Source organism: Lissotriton helveticus, chromosome 5_1 (genome assembly GCF_964261635.1).
Source record: "Lissotriton helveticus chromosome 5_1, aLisHel1.1, whole genome shotgun sequence".
Classification (NCBI taxonomy): domain Eukaryota; kingdom Metazoa; phylum Chordata; class Amphibia; order Caudata; family Salamandridae; genus Lissotriton; species Lissotriton helveticus.
The window spans coordinates 239787795-239808503 of record NC_136065.1 but is presented as its reverse complement, the minus strand read 5'-3'; the positions used below and the strand labels follow the sequence as shown (position 1 = coordinate 239808503).

The following is a 20709-nucleotide window of genomic DNA, read 5'->3' as shown; positions in this document are numbered from 1 at the left end:
ACTATTTCTTAGAATTCCAGGCTCAACTGATATCTGTTGCAGAAATGACTGTTTGTGAGGAGTCTTTGCATGAAAAACCTCTTCCCACACTCTTAACTTTAAATTCCTCTGAGTTGTTTTTGAGCTTTTTTCTGCGATTCCATACAAGAAAAACATCTTTGCTATCCACTTGCTGGTCTCTGCAGCCATTTTGAGAATCTTAACCTTTTGTGTGACTTCTGAGAGTTACTGTTGGGGAAGGTAGACCCATCTCACACCTGACAAGCATTCTAGAAAGATTAGGATAATCACTCTGGTGTATTACACAGGATGTCCCGCCTCATAAACATGGCAGATCCCACAAACAAGCGCATGAGATTTTTAAAGAAAGAGTGATTCACCCTAGAACCTTAACAAAAATGCTGTGCCCAGAAGAGATACATGACTGACAATGGCCTCAGAGAATTTTGGAGTTCTCCAGTAATATGTATTGCATACTAGATAAATATCTAAAACGATGCTGCTTGTTCTACCATATGAGAACGATGTACCTTTTCTTGCCAGTGGACCTTTCGTTTCCATTTGTTTAGTACAAGGTTGCTGAAACATATGGGATGTTAACATCGTGTATCACTCTCCTAGTGACACCTTTTTCACCTTCATACAGGACGCAGAGTTCAGGCGATGGACGGGTGAGCTAACTGCTCACATGCATTTCTCACACTCACACAAAACATCCACTGAAGTCCTGAATAATAATTGTTTTAAGGGTTGAGATGGGGAAGTGGGTAGATATTGGTTTTTTTTATATTTGAGGGTATGGCGTATAAGCCTTTAATTGTATGATTTACAATAAAAGTTTTAGTTATTTGAAAACATTCACATGCAACAATAAAGATTCCAAAATATTGTCTTGCGCAATATCGTCAAGGTACACATTTACTCTTCGAGCTCCATATCTACTTACCTTGACCATATTGTGTAAGTTAATAGCGTGGAGTCGATGCTGTTGCAGGTCGATATTTTAAAGTTGACATTTTAGCACCAACCCCCTTAAAACGACCCTCTTTTTAGTGGTTCATGGCACATATTTCATCATCAATTTATTTGCAAGTGAAATCTTTCCCAGAATGGTAGGCTTTATTTTTAGAATGGAATGCCCCAGTTAGTAGAACCTTTCACAAGTTCTGATTCCTCTGCCCTCCTATTACGACTGATTCACAAAAAGTCTGCGGCAGAACCTTCCACAAAAAAGTAGGATCTAGGGTACAGCTGTCATTCAGCAAGATTTACCGTCTGTGCTGCTGAAGGAGCAGCTGAATGGCGGTCATAGATCGACCTTCAGACTGACCTGACTTCCATTCCCGCTCACAATCCAGCTCTCCGAGTGAGAAATTAAGTGAGGTTCTTTCATCACAGTTCATTTGATTAAGTAGCTGTGGAGCAGTTGACATCCTGTGACAGATGCACTTGTAAGTGGCCTGACTCATTATATGACACAGCGTGTCCGAAGGATCATGTGAAGGACAATAGTAAATTGATGTCTCCGGGAAAGGCACGGCCAGTATTTTACGGAATCATGGAGTCAACTCGGTTTATAGAAAACTACAGGTCTGTTTGTCAGAGGTTGTTTGAATTGCAGTACCAAAAAAAGATGGTCATTATATGTACTTTCCCTGGGTGTTAATTCCAAAATTAACGTCATGTGCGCCATCTTTGAGCTAAATTTGAAGCAATCTACTGGATCTACTCGGGAATATCATAGAAAAGAGAGGGCTTGGATTTGAGGCGAGTTGAGACAAGTGACCCTGACAATTTTTGTAGATCGATACCAATGATTTAATGCTTTGACCACAATAATAGCATAGGCTATGTCATATAAACTCCCTCCCTCCCTCCCTCACTCACTGATATCACTAGGCCACTATATCCCCAGTCCTCTGCTTTCCCATTGAACAACAGTGCATTTGTTACTTACTGTCAATTCTGGTCATTTTGGAGCCTAAAATATAAATTCGAGAGTACCTTTATATCATAATCTTGGGGCTGTAGAGTTGGTGTCCCTGAGACAGGGTGCCATGTGGATGTCCTACTTTTATGTCACTGTATATGTAACTAGTTATCTGAGTGGGCTGTGGTTGTGTGTTTCTTCTTTAGCCGCCACTGCACTGCACTGGTTTCTCTCAATTTGAAAGACACCTACCCAAGGGTCATAACTTGTGTGACTCGAGGGACTTTGTCGGTGGTGTAACTACTTTTGCTTAGTAACTAGTAGCAAAGGATCGTGAAATTTGCACAGCAAAAACGTTTTGAGGTTAATTGTTATAATGTAATGTGACTGGTAAAGGTAATATGTCCCTCCTGCAATTTGGATTTCCTGCTTGACGTAAACTTTTCTTTTTTGCTTGCAGGAATTTTAGGAAACATTTGCGGATGGTGGGCAGCCGGCGCATGAAAGCGCAAAGTAAGCAGCCACAAATGATATGCTGTTTTTCAAATAACGTACATCCCAGGAGGTGCTTTGGGGTTTAAAGCCATCATATGCCTACAGTTGTAGACTACCTCGATGGTAGGTTTTGGGTATCTGTGAATTCTCAGGTTACCATTTCACTTTGACAAGTGCTTCTTAGTTTCTTTTAAGGGGTCGTCTGCTGAATGATATCACAATATCATCAAACAAAGGAACAGTCTGAATGCCTATTGTTGGTATTTGTTAGTAATGGAGGACAGGGTAAAGAGAACTTTTTTCCTCTACAAATGATAGTCAATTTAATATAAAAAGCTGACGATCACACAACTGCACGGTCACACACTGCGACCAGCTAAAGGACATGTACAGCCACCTCCTAACCATGAGAAGACTACAGTGGCTGCTGTTAGGCGCCAGGCCACCTTCCAATGCTCAGTGAATAGTACAACAAGCTCATAGGGTAAGGAAAGAGTAGAGAAATAGATTGTATTTGCCCTAGACACCCCTATTATCAGAGATAGATGCTGGCTTATCGATTTTGATACATACTTCGACCTACACCCAGAGGGGTCTTTTGCACTGTGACAGCAGGGGAGGTGAAAGTCACGTGCCGATGGTCTAAACCAGCCATCTTTTCAGATAAACGGCATGTCTCTAATCTTCACAATAATGGGGATAAAACTCCTAGGGTTGTTCAATATCAGAGACTGGACTGCTCCATTCTTTTGTCTACGCAACCTGCTAGAAGCCAATATGAGCAAAGTTAAGGTTTGGTAGTTAGTTAAATGTTATTTTCTTCTATTGACAGCATTTGCCGATCGCAGGGAAAGGAGCTTCAGCCGGTCCTGGAGCGACCCGACTCCCATCAAGCCTGACTCCATACATGACTCCCGGGAAAGTACGTTCTCACACTTCGAATTCTTTTGGTGCTTGCATACAATAATGAATGATCCTGAAGGCTTCATATCTGCAGAGTTCCACCACTCTTTGTCGCTAAGCATTACATCATTGAATACACGTGTCTCTAAGTTGGGTTCAGTTTTTCCACGCATGTCGGCAAGAATGAACCATGTTTCTGAATCAAAACATGTTGAAATAACATAAAGGTTTGCAAACAGTAGAACATACATACCATTTAGCATTAAGTTTTCCAGTTGACTGGCTGCGTGTACCTATGACCATTTCCTTGTATAAGTCAAAAAGGACGGATGCTGACAGCCACAAACAATGGATTCTGGCAAACCAGCCCTCCCATCACAGTTCAGCACTTGTCCCCACCCTGGCTGTAATGGGTCCGTCCTCGTGTTGGACAGCAATTGAGTTCATGCTCCAGACACAATCGGTCCCCAGTGACTAAGTTGAGACTTTGCTCAATATATTTATTTTTAGTTGTTGGGTTTAGTGAAGAAGAAGGAAATGGGGACTGGGCAAACACAAGTCCCCATTTTACTTATGGCAGTCAGTCACGTACCATATGGCACGGACTTTCCATCACTATTTCTGTGGTTTAGGCTTGAATAATGGCATATCATTTTACGTATTGAATAGATAGATTCTATTCTAACAAATAGAGTTAACTGTTTCCATCAGCTGCACCATCAAACAAAACAGAACTAAAGCTTGCATCAAATATTTCATAATGTGATCTGAATATGGGATTTCGGTTTTGCAATGGAAGCAGAGTTAACACCCTGTTAATCACGTTCATTTATTATCAGGTCACGACCTTCCGAATTCATGCGGAGGGCTCGACGATGACTTTGACGACCTGAACTGGGAGGCAGAGCGTGAAATGGAGGTCATGGCATGTGATGGAGATGACTTCCTCCCTCCAAAGATAATGGTAAAAATATTTTTTATATCCCTTGTTCTATGGTTTGATCTGCCTTGTGATCTTGGTGAAAGATGTGGCTATGGTACTAGGCCCTATGCTACTTGTGTGCAATCCAGTGCATTCAGTAACTTGGGATCTGGTTTCTCATCTGATAGTCCCAGTCGTCAAGTCACAGCATTCATTGGGATGAATGCACATGGTGGTAAATTAGCACCATAAAGAATCATGCAATGCCATTTCTGTTTATTTTGTATCCATCTAATTGAATGTAAGACAACGCACAGCAACTGAGGTGTAATTGGCTGCAATACTCTTAAAGAGTAACACCAGTCATTGAGGGTTAATTATGAGGTGTACTATGTATGCCCTGTGCTCTGCAGTGGGGCTGTCAGTCTGTACTGTTTTGTATCTCTGCCTGCTGTAATGATATCAGATTGCACTGAAGAATTGTGACAACTCTAGCATTTGTTGGTCATACCACACACCCAGTCTCAGACATCAAAGTCCAATTGTGTACAAGTAGGAACCGCTGTGAAGGCCTACATAATGTTGTGCTGTCATGTGAGTGGCTGTCCTAGAGTTTAGTGGTCAGCTGGGATTGTAGGCAGGCGGTCTCCAAACAAAGAAGACAACATTAAAGAGCCGCACAGGCCTCATTGTCACCCAAGTTGGGATTTGACATATATAAACTTTCAAGAGGGTTGGCAGCAGCTCTTGTTTGCAATAGCTCATTACTCAAGATACATCACTATGCTCGATGCACCTGTAGACTCAATCTTCTGCCTGTGTTCGTTGTACCTATGGACTCAAGTTCCCATCTTTGCTTGCTGTGTCTTTTGACTCAAAGTGTTGCCTGAGCTCGCTGTTCCTAGGGACTCAAACTACCGTCTGTGCTTGCTGTGGCTAGGGACTCTCCATGCTTACTGTGCGCAGGGACTCAGTTCACATCTCTGCATTCTTTATGCCAGAACCAACATGCACCTCCATGCTTGCTGCGCCTAGAGTGTTGCGCTGCTTTTCAGAGAGCATATTGCAGACGGGTTGGCTGAACTCCTCCTCAAGACACGTCAGAATGAATAGCATATGGTTGCTCGTCTGTCGCAAGTGCACAGCGAAGCGTAAAACAAGTGATGGCATGCAGCTCAGAGGATATACCCACCGGAGCTGACAATGCAAGCTTGCAAGCATACCTGGCACATCTTTTGACCTTAGTTGCTCCTGTTTAATGACAACACCATGGGCAGTTCAGAAGGTTTGGTTTGTTGTTCGAGATATTTATGGTGGTTGAACCGCCATTAGATCAGTAGTACGTTTGGGTTACTCTTCTAAGTGGTGCTGCACTCATGTCGGGAGGTTAAGGCACACCACGGGCTCTTGAAGTAGCTCAGCGGTGTACCGAAGCACATCCTCAGTGAAACAACGGAGTGAAGACCGTGCCTGCATTGCGCTAACTTTGCACATCAAAGCTGCTTCTAGGTGCTTGAAGACCCATTGCTTATATTCTGATATTGTGGAACTATACAGATGCCATCACACAATGATCTCCCTGTCACTCGTTTAGTGAAGGAAGAAAGAAATAAAACTATATTTTGTGCAAAAGGCACGGTCTCCTGGTATGTACATGTGCCAAAGGAATTCAAGGGACCGTGGCATGTGATTGCTGAGTGCTTCGTGCCCCCTTCAGCTGCCACGCTTCCCTGCCCCCTCCTCGTCTTCTATAAATAAATCAGTAACATCCCCAAGGTGTGCACACGGCCTTCTGGCAACCCTGCATTTCTGCCCATGCTGAGACTTGGATTTCCCTACCCTTGACTGGGCTGGCAGGCACGCTTGGCTGGTTCATTGCTTCTGCTGTGTTCAGCCAGTTTCATTTAACACATTAAGTGGTCAGGAGGCAGGCTTATCAGGGAACAGAGAACAGCATGGTTTATCCATTGGAAAATACATATCTAGCTGTCTAACTATCATATCTATCTATGTATCTATCCATCTATCTATCGATCTACTATACACACACACACATGCACACACACAGACATACATTGGAACACCATTTAAATATGATAAATGCCAAAGAGTAAGGCTATATTGTCCTCTGACAGACCAGAAATAAGTGAGCATGATTAGAGGCTCTGTGCTGGAGTAAACAGAGTCAGTATTAATCAGTGGGGATACCCAGTAACGCGCAGAACCTGAGGACTATATTATTAAATGCACAATGGTTCCGCCACAACACACTTTGCAAAATGTAAACCTTTTACCCCCTTCAACAGTGGGATTACACTCAATATTTTCAAAATAATTTTTGTCTAAACACATAATAAAGAAAAAGAGGTACAAATTGTTACGATTGTGTTACTCGGAACACATTTGAACTTTATCTGTTAGAAAATCATGTCAATTTAAAATAGGACATATCCATGGTTCCAAAAGCCGAGTATATTCCAACTATTATCCGCAGAGACGACCCTTTCATCATCCCCATCCTCTATGTGAGTACACTCAAGATAACACAGGAACTGTACACCACGCCATAATGAGAGTAACTTAGGGCTTAAAAGTCAGGGCAGAAAACAGATTTTTCCAGAGGCCGTAGCCTACAAAGTGCTTGCTGGGCTGTGGCGATCATCCACAAGTCTGGACAGGCTAACCCGTAATTTATACTGCCCAGCACCCAGGACTTGCAAAGGGCTAAGATTTTCCAGAATCATTCCGACATCCCTGCTCTCCAGTTTTTCCCTGGAAGGAAATATTCTTGAGCGTGCTAGAAGTTTGGTTACATTAGTTTCCTTCTCTAGGATAACAAAACACCTCTCTCGTCTTACCGCGGTGAATGGCAGTTACAAAGAGCCACACCCAGTGAACTCTTGCGAACAAGAAAGCTCTTATGTGCTTTCCGACAAGCTCCCCAGTGAAACTGGTGATGAAAACGTCCTCGAGTATGAGTGAGAAGCCGAGACAGGAAGGCATTTGTTTACCGCTAAACGCGTTTCCTGAGAAAAAATGCAAACACGTACAACAAAAGGTGCATTTTGATGTATAAAGTCGTATGCAGGGCACAAGTCGTAAAAAAAGAAGTGGGGGGACGCTGTTACCGGAAGTGATGCCACGACAGGAAGTGACGTCATGAAAGGTGCCGAGCTCCTCATCCCAGAGAGGCCAAAGAGTGAAGTCCAGCTGTTTGGCAGGGGGGACTGCGTCCCCCCGGTAAAATAAGTGGGGGGCGCCGTCCACCCGCGTGGTACCCCGACTCGAGCCCTGGTCGTATGCAACAGACACAGACCCTCCATCAGTGAAAAGAAAACAAACATTTGCAATGCAAATAGGTCTTGCAATTGTGAGAATTCTAGCTATTGGCATTTTAAATAACAATCCCTTTTATTTATGGTTTAAAAAACCTGCAATAATAAAAAGCATTGTCACTCACAATACCAATAGGTCAAAGTTTCTAAAATGCGAGACCTGTTGCATTGCAAATGCTTGTCTTCATTGCTCCCAACATCCTTTCAAAGCAGGTTTGTAAACAGTAATTATGGAACATTGTTTTTCTTTAAAAACCTGACTGTCAAGAGTTCACATTTAATCATACCTTCTGCTAAATGCTCGTCTCATCACCTGTCTGCCTGCCACAGTTCTCAATCAACAACAAACCAATGAGCTTCAGAATCCAAAAAACAATGATTGCCTCCCCGAGGTCGAAAATGGTAGTGAATGCAGCTAAGCGGCTGCAATGCTGTACACACCATACCTTTATTTATTGCTTTCTGTTAGTTGTTGTGTCCTGTGTGACCGGTGAAAAATCTTACTATAATGCCCTTTCTATGTTGATGCATCATGTAAAACAGCTGAAATGCTGTATGGTAGACTACGTATGTTCATATAATGCTGTCTGTTAGTGAATGTATCGTATCAGAAAGCTCAAAGGAAGCCATTTTTTACATCACATGTCTTAACGTAGTATATTTTGATAAAGGACGCATCCTACAAGACGTTCATGTAATACAGTGTGAGTAGATGCCTGCTAAATGATACCTGAGAGAATCCCACTGTGTACACTACTCATCTTCTTTTACAAAGTTTGGTAATGGATGCATCCTTTCTCAAACAGTTCAGTTTCTGAAATCAATATCTTATTGAGTACAGCTGATTATTAGATTTATTTATTATAAGGTGATGAGATGGTGCCCAAGCCAAGCAGAACCTACCACTTCTGTCAGGGTTAGGTGATTACACTCACTGTATAACCTGCGCCTACCCTTGGGTAGCTTGACACCGAACAGTCAGGCTTATCACAGAGGCAATGTGTAAAGCATTGGCACAGAACTGTCACAAAATAAATACACTGAATGTCACAAAATAGACTTCACATGTGGTGTATGTAAATAAAGATTTGATTCAACACACATTAATAAACAAAATATGAAACTCGTATATTTCTGGGCATAAATAGTATAAATAATACTTGGAAATATTGCTAGCAGGACTAGGCCTAACAGTGTTAAAATGACATCAGTATTATGCACACTTGGGAAATATTCTATTTAAGCCCAGCACCCTTATGATGTGCGATACTTTCTCAGAACTGAGCCCACCTTGGCAAATAACACAATTCAAATCTACAAATTTCTAGGGCGACCCCAGGTCACAACAATATCAGGAATGTGTACACACAGGAATTTATAACACTTGGGTGGGGGGGAGGTGGGCGAGCACTTTGCCTGGGCTGTTTTTTGGCCGATTTTGTTACAGGGGCGATTCAGCCCTGTAACAAAAACAGCCCCCAGGGGCCCAAAACCGGCCTCCACCCGTGCGGTGCACCGGGGGATTGCCCGGTGCCCGCTATGGCCAGTCCGGGCCTGCTTGTTATTGTAGTGCGGCGCAAATGATATCCGGCAGGCCAGTTGATAATATGAATGCAGATCCCTCCCACACCTCTCAGTTACCCCCCACTACTCTGCCCACAGGTTAGAGTCAACAACCCCCACCCCTTACTATACCGGTTTGAGGCCGGTGTAACTATCAAGGTAACTAGGCAACAGTTGACAAATGGGGGGTTGGCCACCACAAAGGGAAGTTCACCCACTGTATGTGGAGCAGAAACGGGCTAGAGGCTGTTCCAGTTCATTCAAGAGGTCCTTCGATTCGCCTTCGGGCACCAGCCCAGTTCTGTGAAGCACGAGGGTCACGCAGTCTCTTGACCGCTTCCGATCGCTGTCAGAAGTGTTCTTCAGCCCAGTCACTTACTATCACCACCCTGGCCTGATACAGGCGATATTACCTGCCAACAGGAAGTCGTCGGACCAGGTGAGGAGAGATGGGACACTAGGTAAAGGGGGGGTTCAACTGTCGCCACACATCATGGGAAGTGATACACAACGTCTGGTGGGCGTTGATCCGAGTTGCACCAGACAATCCGATCACAAAGAACCACGTATCAGGCTTTCCGTACCTCCCTGGAAATAAGGCACAACGTTTAGTGCGAGTTGATATGAGTCGCACTAGACAATAATGTCACGATGCACCAAAGGTTGTGTTCGTCGAACATCCATGGAAGGCGGCACAGCGGCTGGTGCGCGATTATACCTGTCGCACCAGAAAATCTGGTTACAAAATCAATCCACAGTTGGGTTTGGCATAACTCCCTGGAATGAGGCACATTAGGTGTGCAAGCATACACGAGTCATACAGGACAGTCTGGTCCCACACACACACACAGGGAGAATGAGGCACTACTACGTATGCGCCCCCCCCTTCGAGGATCTCAATCTATGAATTGGACACCGCCCACAATGAGCATGCAGTCAGCATGTTGTATGAGAGGAATGCAGCATGGATGATGAAGCAGGCCACTCTGAGTCCCACAACCAGTGAATCTGCTCACCACCAAGACGCTTGTGTGTGCTGAGGCCCCACGATGCAGGAACCACGTTCCTTAGTTGCGGTCACGGTATGAGAGAGAGAGAGAGAAACTTGTTTATTTAGACCTTGGTCTTTTAAACAGTACAGAACACACGTAATTAGAATCAAAAAGTACGGACAGACAAAATTCTACTACATCTTAAATAGGTAAAATTCAGTACTTGTTAAAAGTAAATTAAAAGAGGGTGACGCCCTCAGAAACACAACATACACTACGCCCTATTTTTACAGAAATCTCAAAAATTCTAAAAGGTTAAGAAGAAAATTTTTCATTTATTTAAAACTTTAAAACAACTTAAAATCAGTGCCCCTCTTTCGAAATCACGCTTCCATATTCTTTTAAACCCTTCAAAAATGTACCCAATGCAATTGCAATTTCTAACGTGGGCATGTCGGTAAGTAAACAGATCGCCTGGGCACGAGAAGTTATCTTATGTGATAGAAATATCGGACATAAAACCAATTTCCTTATATCGTGTACAAATAAGCAATCAAGTAGAATATGCGGCATATCATGTCTTAGTCCACGCCCACAGTTACAGTTACCTTCTGGGCCGATCAGTGCAGATTTTAATTTTCCATCTATCTTCCATGGGTTGATCCCAACCCGAGTCCTAAGAATTTCATATCTCAGCACTCGGTTGGGCAGAATGTCTAAATACGGGAACCAGCCATCATTAACCCATGACTTTTTAACCACTGGACCGATTTTTTCTCTGACATATAATCTAGGTCCTGCGCCCTGGAGAGCGACTGGCCTTGTTCCCTAAGAGTTTTCTTAGTAAACTCGGCTATCAAGGCGTCCTGAGAAAATTTCACATTAAGGCACCCAGTTACTTTCTGCAGGGTTTTGCTCACATCCTTTGCCCAGGCAAGGTTACTTATTTGGATCTCATCCCTACACCACTGTGAGACCTTTAGTGTCACTCCTGGGTCTTGGCGCTTCCAGAATCTTACCAGGGCCATTTGAGATTGTACGGACCATGAAGTTAGCCCTAGTTCCATTCTTATTGCTTGGACCATAGTACAGTTTGGTAAGGACAATAATATTTTTAAGATTTTTCCCTCTTCCTGGTCCCACTCATGTTTACCGCTCAGGTATAACACCTCTGCGCCATACAATACTTGGGGGGGGATCATTGCACCAAATGCCTTTATCATTGGTTTATGAGTCATGTCGCCATATTCTTTGTTAAACCTTTTCAACCCACATTTGGATGAAAAAGCTTTGGTTCTTTGCGCCTCCAAATGGGTGCGCCAATTTAGCGCACTATCAAACCAGAGGCCTAGATATCTATATTCCTTGACTGCCTCTAATTTGTTATTACCCAAAAACCAATTAAAGTTCCTCTTGCTGGGGCGCTAGAGGGCGCACTGCGGAATGGCTGGCTAGCTTGTCAGCTCCGCCGGACGGTCGCGTAACTAGCGGCCTTTTAACCCCTTGAAACCCCATAAAAATAAGCGGCGATTGTGAATATGGGCATCGGAAGGTGAGGCCGTCATCCCAAGTTAACACTGGAAGGAGATTTATGCGGGGAAAGGAAGAATCAGCCCAAAACTCGGACTCCGCGCTACAACATCACCAAAATGGCCGCTCCGGACACCTGGCGGATCGGCGCTTACCGAGGCTCCTGATGCAGTGAGACAACGGTGCACACCAAGCGCCACTTGGTGAGTGGCCACTGACCACCAGCGCGACGACTGCGAGGCTCGAGTGAGCCCCCGAGACACAGCGCCGCAACAGATAGGCGTGCGTTCCACCGCGGACAAGATGGCGGTGCCCGTGAAACGCACAAGACTGGAGGCGGCGGCGGACGCTCCCGCCGGTCGCCTTCCCACCGTAAGCTGCCTGTGCAGAACACACATGTGAGCCGGCGACAGAGGGAGGCTCCTGGCGCTTACCAAAGTGCATGCCTTGCATCGGCGCTGACAGCGGGACAACGCAGGGGGCCGCCAGTGTGGCAGTCTCGGATGTGAGCAGACAGTCCAGATACTACGCGGGGCGCCTGTAATCTGTACACAGAAGCGCATAGCCATTGGCACAGTGGCACGCCTCAGCTACCAGCAGGAGATCTCTGCACCACGCAGTGGCACCTAACTTTCACAAGCGCTATCTCTGGCCCCCGCGCAGGTCATGAGGCTGACTGCGCATTGCTCCGGAATAGAGGGATATGCATGGTGCTTGCGCTTATGAGGAGCGAGCCCCATAACTTTGCCGCGCACATCAGTTCCGCGCACCTGCTTTGAGGAGAGACCCCCCCAACACGTTGCAGCCACTATCATAACGCCGTTTGGAGCCTTGAGCTGACGGCCCTGCGCGGAGGCGATCGGCCTTATTTCCAAAGCACGTGGCTGGCTAATGACTACACGCAAAGCTCGGTGGGGGGCTGCAGCAAAAACACACCGCGTCAGCTCCACGGCCGGTGGGACAACGGCTAGCAGCCCCAGATTGTCGTCGGCACAAACTACGCCGAAGCAGCAGATGGACATGGGGAAACCAGACAGGCAACAAACTAAGCTCCAATTTGAGGCGCGGAAGCAAGATAAAATGGCTGCGACGGACCATGAGGCGGAAGGGGGCCAGGAACAATCGGGCGCCACGGGCATGGAATCAGTGCTACGGGCGATTCAGAAGAGCCTGCAGGAAATGAACGGAAAACTGGACAATGTGGTGCAACGAATGGACAACATGACGGCGAACATTGAACAGCATGACGGGCGTATAACGGAAGCCGAACAACGAATCTCACAAGTGGAGGATGACCATCAGGCCATGTCCAGGTCCTGCGGAGGTCTGGAAAAGACAGTGGAAAGTTTGCGCGCCAAGGTGGAGGACCAGGAAGCAAGGTCCAGGCGCAACAACGTCCGGATTTCGGGCTTGCCCGAATCCACAAACACGGGGAAGATGGAGACTTATATAGAATCGTTGGTGACAGAGATATTTGGTTCTGAGAAACTGTCTTCCGTGTTCCTGGTCGAACGGGCACACCGTTCACTTGCGCCTGTGCCGAAACCTGGTGCCGCCCCCCGCATGGTCATAGCCCGCTTACTCAACTACCGAGACCGCGACACAATACTTAGACTGGCCAGAGAAATGGGTAAAGTAACTCATCAAGGTAACACGCTAGAGTTCTATCCGGATCATACCATGGCGGTGCAACTGGCTCGGAAGGAATTCGCGCCAGTTAAAAAGAAGCTGAGAGAACTCGGACAAGAATATGCGATGCTATACCCGGCGAAACTCAAAATCTTCACTGGTGGGAAACCGGTCATACTGCCAACAGTACAGGCGGCGCAGGACTACGTGAGGCAACAACTGAAACGGCGCAAGCAGCAAGATCGAAGTGCGACCACGAGCGACGTGGAATGACTGACCCAATCTGTGGACGCACGGGACTGAATTTCGGTGCCCATCAGTGAGGCGCAGGTAACGGAAGCTGCATTTGTGTGCGAATGTTCGCACACCCCTAAGCGGTTGTGATTGTAGCGAATGGTGACCTGGCGTGGCACTTGCGAACTCACTGTAAGTATGGACCTTGCTGGAGCTACGCCGCAGCAGAGTCATCATGACTGTGAGTATCTCTGCAATAGAGGGCGTGGGGATGTCTTATTATTTGCCACTCGGCTATGAAGATTGCGTGATCACGACCTAGTGCCTGCCACTTCTGGTAAACTATATGGCTTACATAGCTCGACTGACGGACGGCACTTTGTCCATGCCAAGACTCGGTCTGGTGGCTACGCAGATGTAACTAATAGTGGGGGACTTGGCGTACTGACGTCATGCCGCATTGGCGGCCCTGCTTACACTGAAGGGATGGGGGGTTGGGGGACCTGGAGCGCATGTACTACACTACAGCATGATATTGCGGCCGTCCACGTCCACTATGTGGATGGAGATGTGTGAACCTGGTGATACCCCCGAGTGGGTGTTCCCCACTAAGAGTTTGACATTACAGTTAAAGGTTGTTAAGGGATGGCTTTGGCAAAGTTCGGGGGCTAAAGTGGGTGGGGGGAGGGTGGGAATTTCTAAATACTTCCAACTGCAATTTCTGTGTCTGAGACGCATGGCGAACTCCTTAGCTGTGTATTATGAAGTGAGAATTGTCTTTGTACAGAACGTACCAACGTCAATGCCGGTCACTGTAAAATGTTTACGTCCATGCGCACTGAACAAACAGAGTTATAAATGTAAGATGTATGCCATTGATGTCCAAGCTCATACCCATAACAGGTACTAATACGCTCAAATTTCTAACATGGAATGTACGGGGGCTAGGCGACCCGAAAAAGATCAGGCGACTCTTTGCCTATTTCGATAGATTACAAGTTAGCATTGTGTTTTTACAGGAAACGCACTTAGCCCGAGACAGTACTTCCACACTAGGCGCTAAATGGGCTGAGTCTGTCACCAACTCGAACTACTCGACATACTCTAGAGGAGTGAGCATATTGATCAGAAAGGGAACGGGTTTTGAGATCACGAGCATACATAGAGACTCAGAAGGGAGGACCGTCATACTAGCTGGAGTGGTGAGACGGCAGAAGATACTGTTAGTGAACACATACGGGCCTAATGTGGATGACCCGGACTTTTTCAGACAGGTATGGCACACTATCGTCGACATGCAGACGACTCACATAATTTGGGGTGGGGATTTCAATGTCGCCCTACAGGATAGCCTAGATAGGGCAACACACACGCTGGAACAGCACGGCAAAGCGAGGTTGATGCTGCAAGACACCATGGAAGACCTGCACATGGTAGATTTATGGAGGACACGCAACCCAGTAACGACTATCGCGACACACATAAATGCAGCAAACAATAGTTGGTCTAGGCTGGACTACTGGCTGGGCACACGGGAGGTACTTTCGTGGGTCAGGGACATAACTCACCTACCGCGAACACTTTCGGACCATGGTCCGGTACTATTAGACATTGCTATACCATACTATGACCCACCACCTTTTACCTGGCGTTTCAACGCGACTGCATTACAAGACCCTGTTTATGTTGAAACCATACACAAGGCAATCATAGATTACTTCGATCTCAACGCCCCCACCACTGAAGACCCTGGTCTGCTATGGGAGGCATTTAAGGCCACGATACGGGGGATCTGTATCAGCACCACTTCTGGCATCCTCAAGGATATCAGACAACAACTGCACACACGAGAACAGGCTATACAAACCCTGGAACAAACGTACGCCCGAACGGGCGACGCTGCTGTTTTGGGGGAAATTAAAACACTCCTAACCGAATACGATGAGTTCGCGACGGACGAACTAAAGTATATATCAAAGCGTGCGACAGCGAGGAGATATGGGGAAGGAGGGAGGCCTGGTAGGGAATTGGCCGCAAAGATATGCGCGGGTAGAGCCCCACAAAACATAACGTCCATTGGCACAGACACAGGGGAGGCGATCACGGACACCAAGGGGATATTAACTGAATTTATGAAAACTTACGAGGCACTTTACACAGCGCGTCCATCACCACCACAGGGTGATTTATTACACTACATGGAAGATATAGAGCTGGCATGGCTAGCTGAAGGGCACAGGGAATATCTAGAACGCCCGGTAACGGTAGAGGAAGTGACTGATACCATTCGGAGATTACCAAATAACAAAGCACCTGGGCCGGACGGCTTTGCCACGGAATTCTATAAAAAGTACGCTGATACCCTAGCACCATACTTGGTGCGGCTGTACGGGGCGGCACATGAAGCTCAGACGCTACCAGCATCCATGAGAGAAGCACTGCTCGTGGCGTTGCTGAAACCGGGTAAAGAAGCCGATAAGTGCGACTCATATCGCCCTCTTTCTTTATTGAATGTGGACACTAAAATCATAGCTAGTTTATTGGCGGACCGGTTGAAGCCCCTTATGCCGTTGCTGGTCAGGCCAGACCAATCAGGTTTTATCCCCGACAGAGCGACTACACATAACACTCGTACATTGTTCGCACTGGCCCATTATTTAACACCGGAATCGAAGGCGGTGGCTGTGTTACTGGACGCAGCAAAAGCTTTCGACACAATCGGCTGGCCCTTTATCCAAGCAGTACTGGTGCGTATGGGATTTCCGCAGATCTTTCTGGGTTGGATAACGATGTTGTATTCCAACTTGACAGCACGCATCAGAGTAAACAGATACATATCAGAGCCCATTCCAATATGCAGAGGCACTCGACAGGGGTGCCCGCTCTCGCCGATGCTATTCGCGTTGGTGCTAGAGCCACTGGCATGTAAGATCCGGCAGCATCACCACTATTCAGCGATACAAATGCCCTCCAGACCCATACATATCTCACTGTACGCAGACGACATGGTGCTATATGTGAAGAATCCTGAGCAGCACCTTAATCCACTCCTGAGAGAGTACATCAGGTTTGGCCTACAGTCAGGGTTGCAGATTAACTGGGATAAATCTCTAGTTCTGTCCTTAACGGACAGCACCCACCCGACACAACTAGACTATCCTTTAAAATGGCAGGAAGAACCTACGAAATATTTGGGTGTATGGTTCCACAGAGACCCGGAATTGGTGGTAAGGACGAACTACGGGCGGACCATATCGTCGCTGGAGGACAAGGTTAAGAGGTGGAACAGACTTCCCCTTTCATTGGCAGACAGGGCGGCCATTGTAAAAATGGTGCTCCTTCCGAAGTTCCTGTACTTGTTTAACAATATCCCAATCAAACCACCCGCTGCCGTATTCCGTAATATTAACACACTGGTCCTTAATTTGTTGTGGGCGGGGAAACAAGCGAGGATGGAATTACGTACCATGACGCTGCCATATGCTAGGGGGGGCTTTAGGGTGCCGGACTTTTATTTATATTACTTATGCGCGCAAGCGCAATACGCGCACCACTGGTACCACGAGGTGCCCTTCTTGTCACATGTGGCCGTAGAGGCGGGGGACGCTGACCCTATCCCACTAGCCAACATATTAACACATAAACGCACTAAACGACATGAACGAGACATAAATCCAGTTAATACCACGATTGAGGCTTGGCGGCTGATAGGCAAGGCAACACGCAACTTACCACTGTATGCACCAACACTTCCTCTGGCACATCACCCAGCTCTTTCGGTGACGCAGGAAAGGGTAGGCATTGACCTGTTCAGGCGAGCGGGCCTAGACACTCTTGGGGATCTATACGATGGCGGGGTCTTTCTAACGCTGGACAAGCTAAACTACATCACAAACCCGACGCCATTATTCAGTTTCAATTACTATAGACTACAAAGAGCGCTTAGGGAACACTTCCCGACGCACCCGGAGGAACCTCCCACACTAGCGCCCCTACAACTGCTTCTAACTACACCAACAGCGTCACATCTAGTGTCCAAACTGTATGCCGCTGTGCAAGAGGCGGCGGGGGCGAATACTCACAAGGCTAGGGACAGATGGAGTGCTGGACTAGCAGAACCTCTCACTGATTTGGAATGGGATTCCTCCTGTGCGCTCACTGGTATGTTAACCCCTAACGGGAACTTGAAAATAATACATTACAAGTATTTGCATCAGGTATACCACACGCCTCAGAGATTACATAGATATGGTTTGCGAGATGATTCACAATGTTGTAGGTGTAAGCAAGATGAAGCGGACTTCATGCATCTAGCGTGGCACTGCCGCAAAGTGGCGGGGTTTTGGGAAGGCGTAATGCAGGTCCTGAACGAGATGCTGGGGACCTCTATGCTGTGTGATGCGAAAATCTGCTTGTTGGGCATTATCCCGCAACTAAGAGCATTGAAACGCAAATTTTGTGCTATAGCGCTTTTACTGGCTAAGAGAAGGGTGTCTATGTACTGGAATGGCAGAAGGGCCCCTGAGGTGAAGCAATGGATAAGTGATATGGTGTATTGTCGAGACACGCTTGCAACATATGAAGAAGAGCTACCAGGTGGCTCTAGGCCCAAGGATTATTGGGGATACTTGCGAGTATATTTACTGGCACATGTTGGTTCTGGATCAGAGACGGAGATATAGAGGTATCTACAGATAAGACACTGACGACTGAGAATGTACAAGTTTAGTAGTAATGACACTGAGGAGGGAGGATGCTGTGACACAGAAAGATAATTGCAGGATGTGAACTAAAAGTTGGGGACTACATTGTTTGGTTTTGTTTAAGTTGCGGTACCAGATAAGAAGCAACAGAACTTTGAAAATGTAAGATTACTGATTTATAAGGGAGCGAATACAGCACTGACACACACATGGATGCTATCAATCATTACGCCGCCGGTCCGCTGGATGTCGGCTGATGGGCCGTGTAACACTAATGCAAATGATTTTGATTTTTGAGTACGGGTAGCCGGCCATTTATGGATGTAGGCATCTGCACTGTATATGTTTACCCTGTGTTTTCTGTTTGTAAGCGACATGAAGTGCATCGATCCTCTTACCTCAATAAACAAATAAAAAAAAAAAAAAAAGTTCCTCTTGCTCTTTCCAAAACATAATACCTTGGTTTTTTCCATATTTACAGTCAAAAAATGTCTATCACAGTAACCTTTAAAAGCATTTAGTTTCCTTTGAAGTCCTATTTCTGTTTGATCTTGGGTCACTAAGTCATCTGCGTATAATAGGCAAGGCACTTTGTTCCCGGTCATTCTAGGGCTTGCACTTCTTTCTACTTCAAGTGTCGCAGGGAGATCTGCCAGAAAGATTGAAAATAACAGGGGTGCCAGGACGCACCCCTGTCTAAGGCCATTCCCTATCGATATCTTGTGGGTTAGTGACCCATGCGAATCTCTAATAACCTGGGCCCAGTTCCCTCTATGGAGATCTTTCAAGATCATCAATAGGCCATCCGGAATTCCATATCCCGTCAAGTCCTCCCAGAGTTTGTTCCGGTCCACAGAGTCAAACGCGGCCCGAAAGTCAACAAAACAACAATGCAACTTCCCATTTTGTTCTATTGACTTCCGGGCCAAAGCCCATAGGGCAAAGCAATGGTCTATTGTGGAATGGCCTTCTTTGAAGCCGCACTGTTCCACTGGAATAATTGCTCTCTCTTCTGCCCAAGTCTTTAGCCTACCTAATATTATTTTAGCAAATATTTTTTCTCCGGTCACGGTATGAGGGATCCGCACAAGGCAATCGGTCTTCAGGCATAATACTTAGTTCCATGCTCACACCGCTCTGCAATCAGGCTCCAGCAGACGAAGTAGGTGCTTGAGAGGACACCGCTCTCCGGGTGAAACACGTAGACAGTGTAGGTCTCTCACTGGAGGTCCTTGATGTTCCTGAGACCTCCACAAAGAACAGGGGGCAAGCCAACAAGCCCTTTTAGATCACACTTCAGGGTGCCACACAGCAGCAGGTAGTCGGCCCAGGCCTTCCACTATTGAGGCAGGGTGCACAGTCCCTTCCAATAGCAGTCTCCTCCTTGTGCACAACAGATTCCTCTGGCAGTGTGCACCATGCAATCCAGGCTGTCTGGTCCCACTTCCCCACAAGTGTATTTCTCCCCATCTGAAGTACGGCACTTGTAGTTATAATGTAGTGTGCCTTTGAAGTTGGGGGTGGTTCAAAGGGTTCCCCACAAATGTGCCCCCCTAAATTACAGGCCTGTCTGCAATGAGGCCTTAGAATACAGATCTCAATCTTTAGTGGGGCCATGATCTGGCTTCCCAGAGGCCAAGTGTCAAAACCTCTGCCCCCAATCTATCCAGACAAGTCATCAAATGGCAGAGGTCTGTCATTATAGTTGCATACCCAATGTTTTTTATGTCTGTCTCTGGGGAATGCATAGATGTGCTCTCCCAACCTCCAGTGTGAACTGGAGTCAAACTAAAAGGCACACCAAAGAGTTTAGTGCAGAGAAATACCCACTTTCTAGAAGTGGCATTTCTAAGCTATTAATGACAAATCCACTTTTACCACAAGAGAAGGTTTGTCATTGTGAATCCAATGACAGTAAACAACATAAGCCTGCTCTACTGCAAGCCAACACTGCAGCTCAAAGTAATCTCAGCCATTTCCCCCTGTTAAAATATGGTGGGGAGAGCAGACCCTAGAGGTAGTGAAAACATGCATGGGGGTTCTTCAATACCTGGGTTTCACCTATCACTTGCTCCAACCCCCACTGCTCACCCTAGGGGGGGGGGGTTCTAGTGTTAGTTAAAGGCACCCTCAGCTTTGGTCAATGATTTAGAAAGGCCAACCGGAGCATAAGTGTAAATGCGCACACTTAGGCCTGCAATGGTAGGCTTGAGACATATTTGAAAGGCTATTTTTGTGGGTGGCACAATCAGTGCTGTGGCCCAGTAGTAGCCAGTGCAGTACCTGCCCTGGGAATGTGGTATACTGCATTACAGGGTACTCACAGGTACAGCACCTTAACCAATCAGGTAAGCACCATTTACTAGAGTGTGTAGGAAGGGCGTGCACAATTTCAAACTGCATTGTAGTGGGAAAGTGCCCAGAGTCCTAAGGCCACGAAAAAAGAATCATCAAAAACCCGGAGGAAAAAGCA

At 46.4% G+C, this 20709-nt stretch overlaps 1 protein-coding gene across 2 annotated transcripts in view; it reads left to right on the top strand.

Annotated features, from left to right (window-relative positions):
- The window catches only part of NSMF (NMDA receptor synaptonuclear signaling and neuronal migration factor), a 226443-nt gene that overhangs the window by 144690 nt on the left and 61044 nt on the right, over positions 1 to 20709 (top strand). For both annotated transcript variants that reach the window (XM_078642103.1, XM_078642104.1), the window contains 3 exons: positions 2391 to 2443; positions 3258 to 3347; positions 4168 to 4292. In XM_078642103.1, coding sequence (XP_078498229.1) covers positions 2391 to 2443; positions 3258 to 3347; positions 4168 to 4292 — 268 coding nt within the window. The remainder of the gene's footprint in view (positions 1 to 2390; positions 2444 to 3257; positions 3348 to 4167; positions 4293 to 20709) is intronic.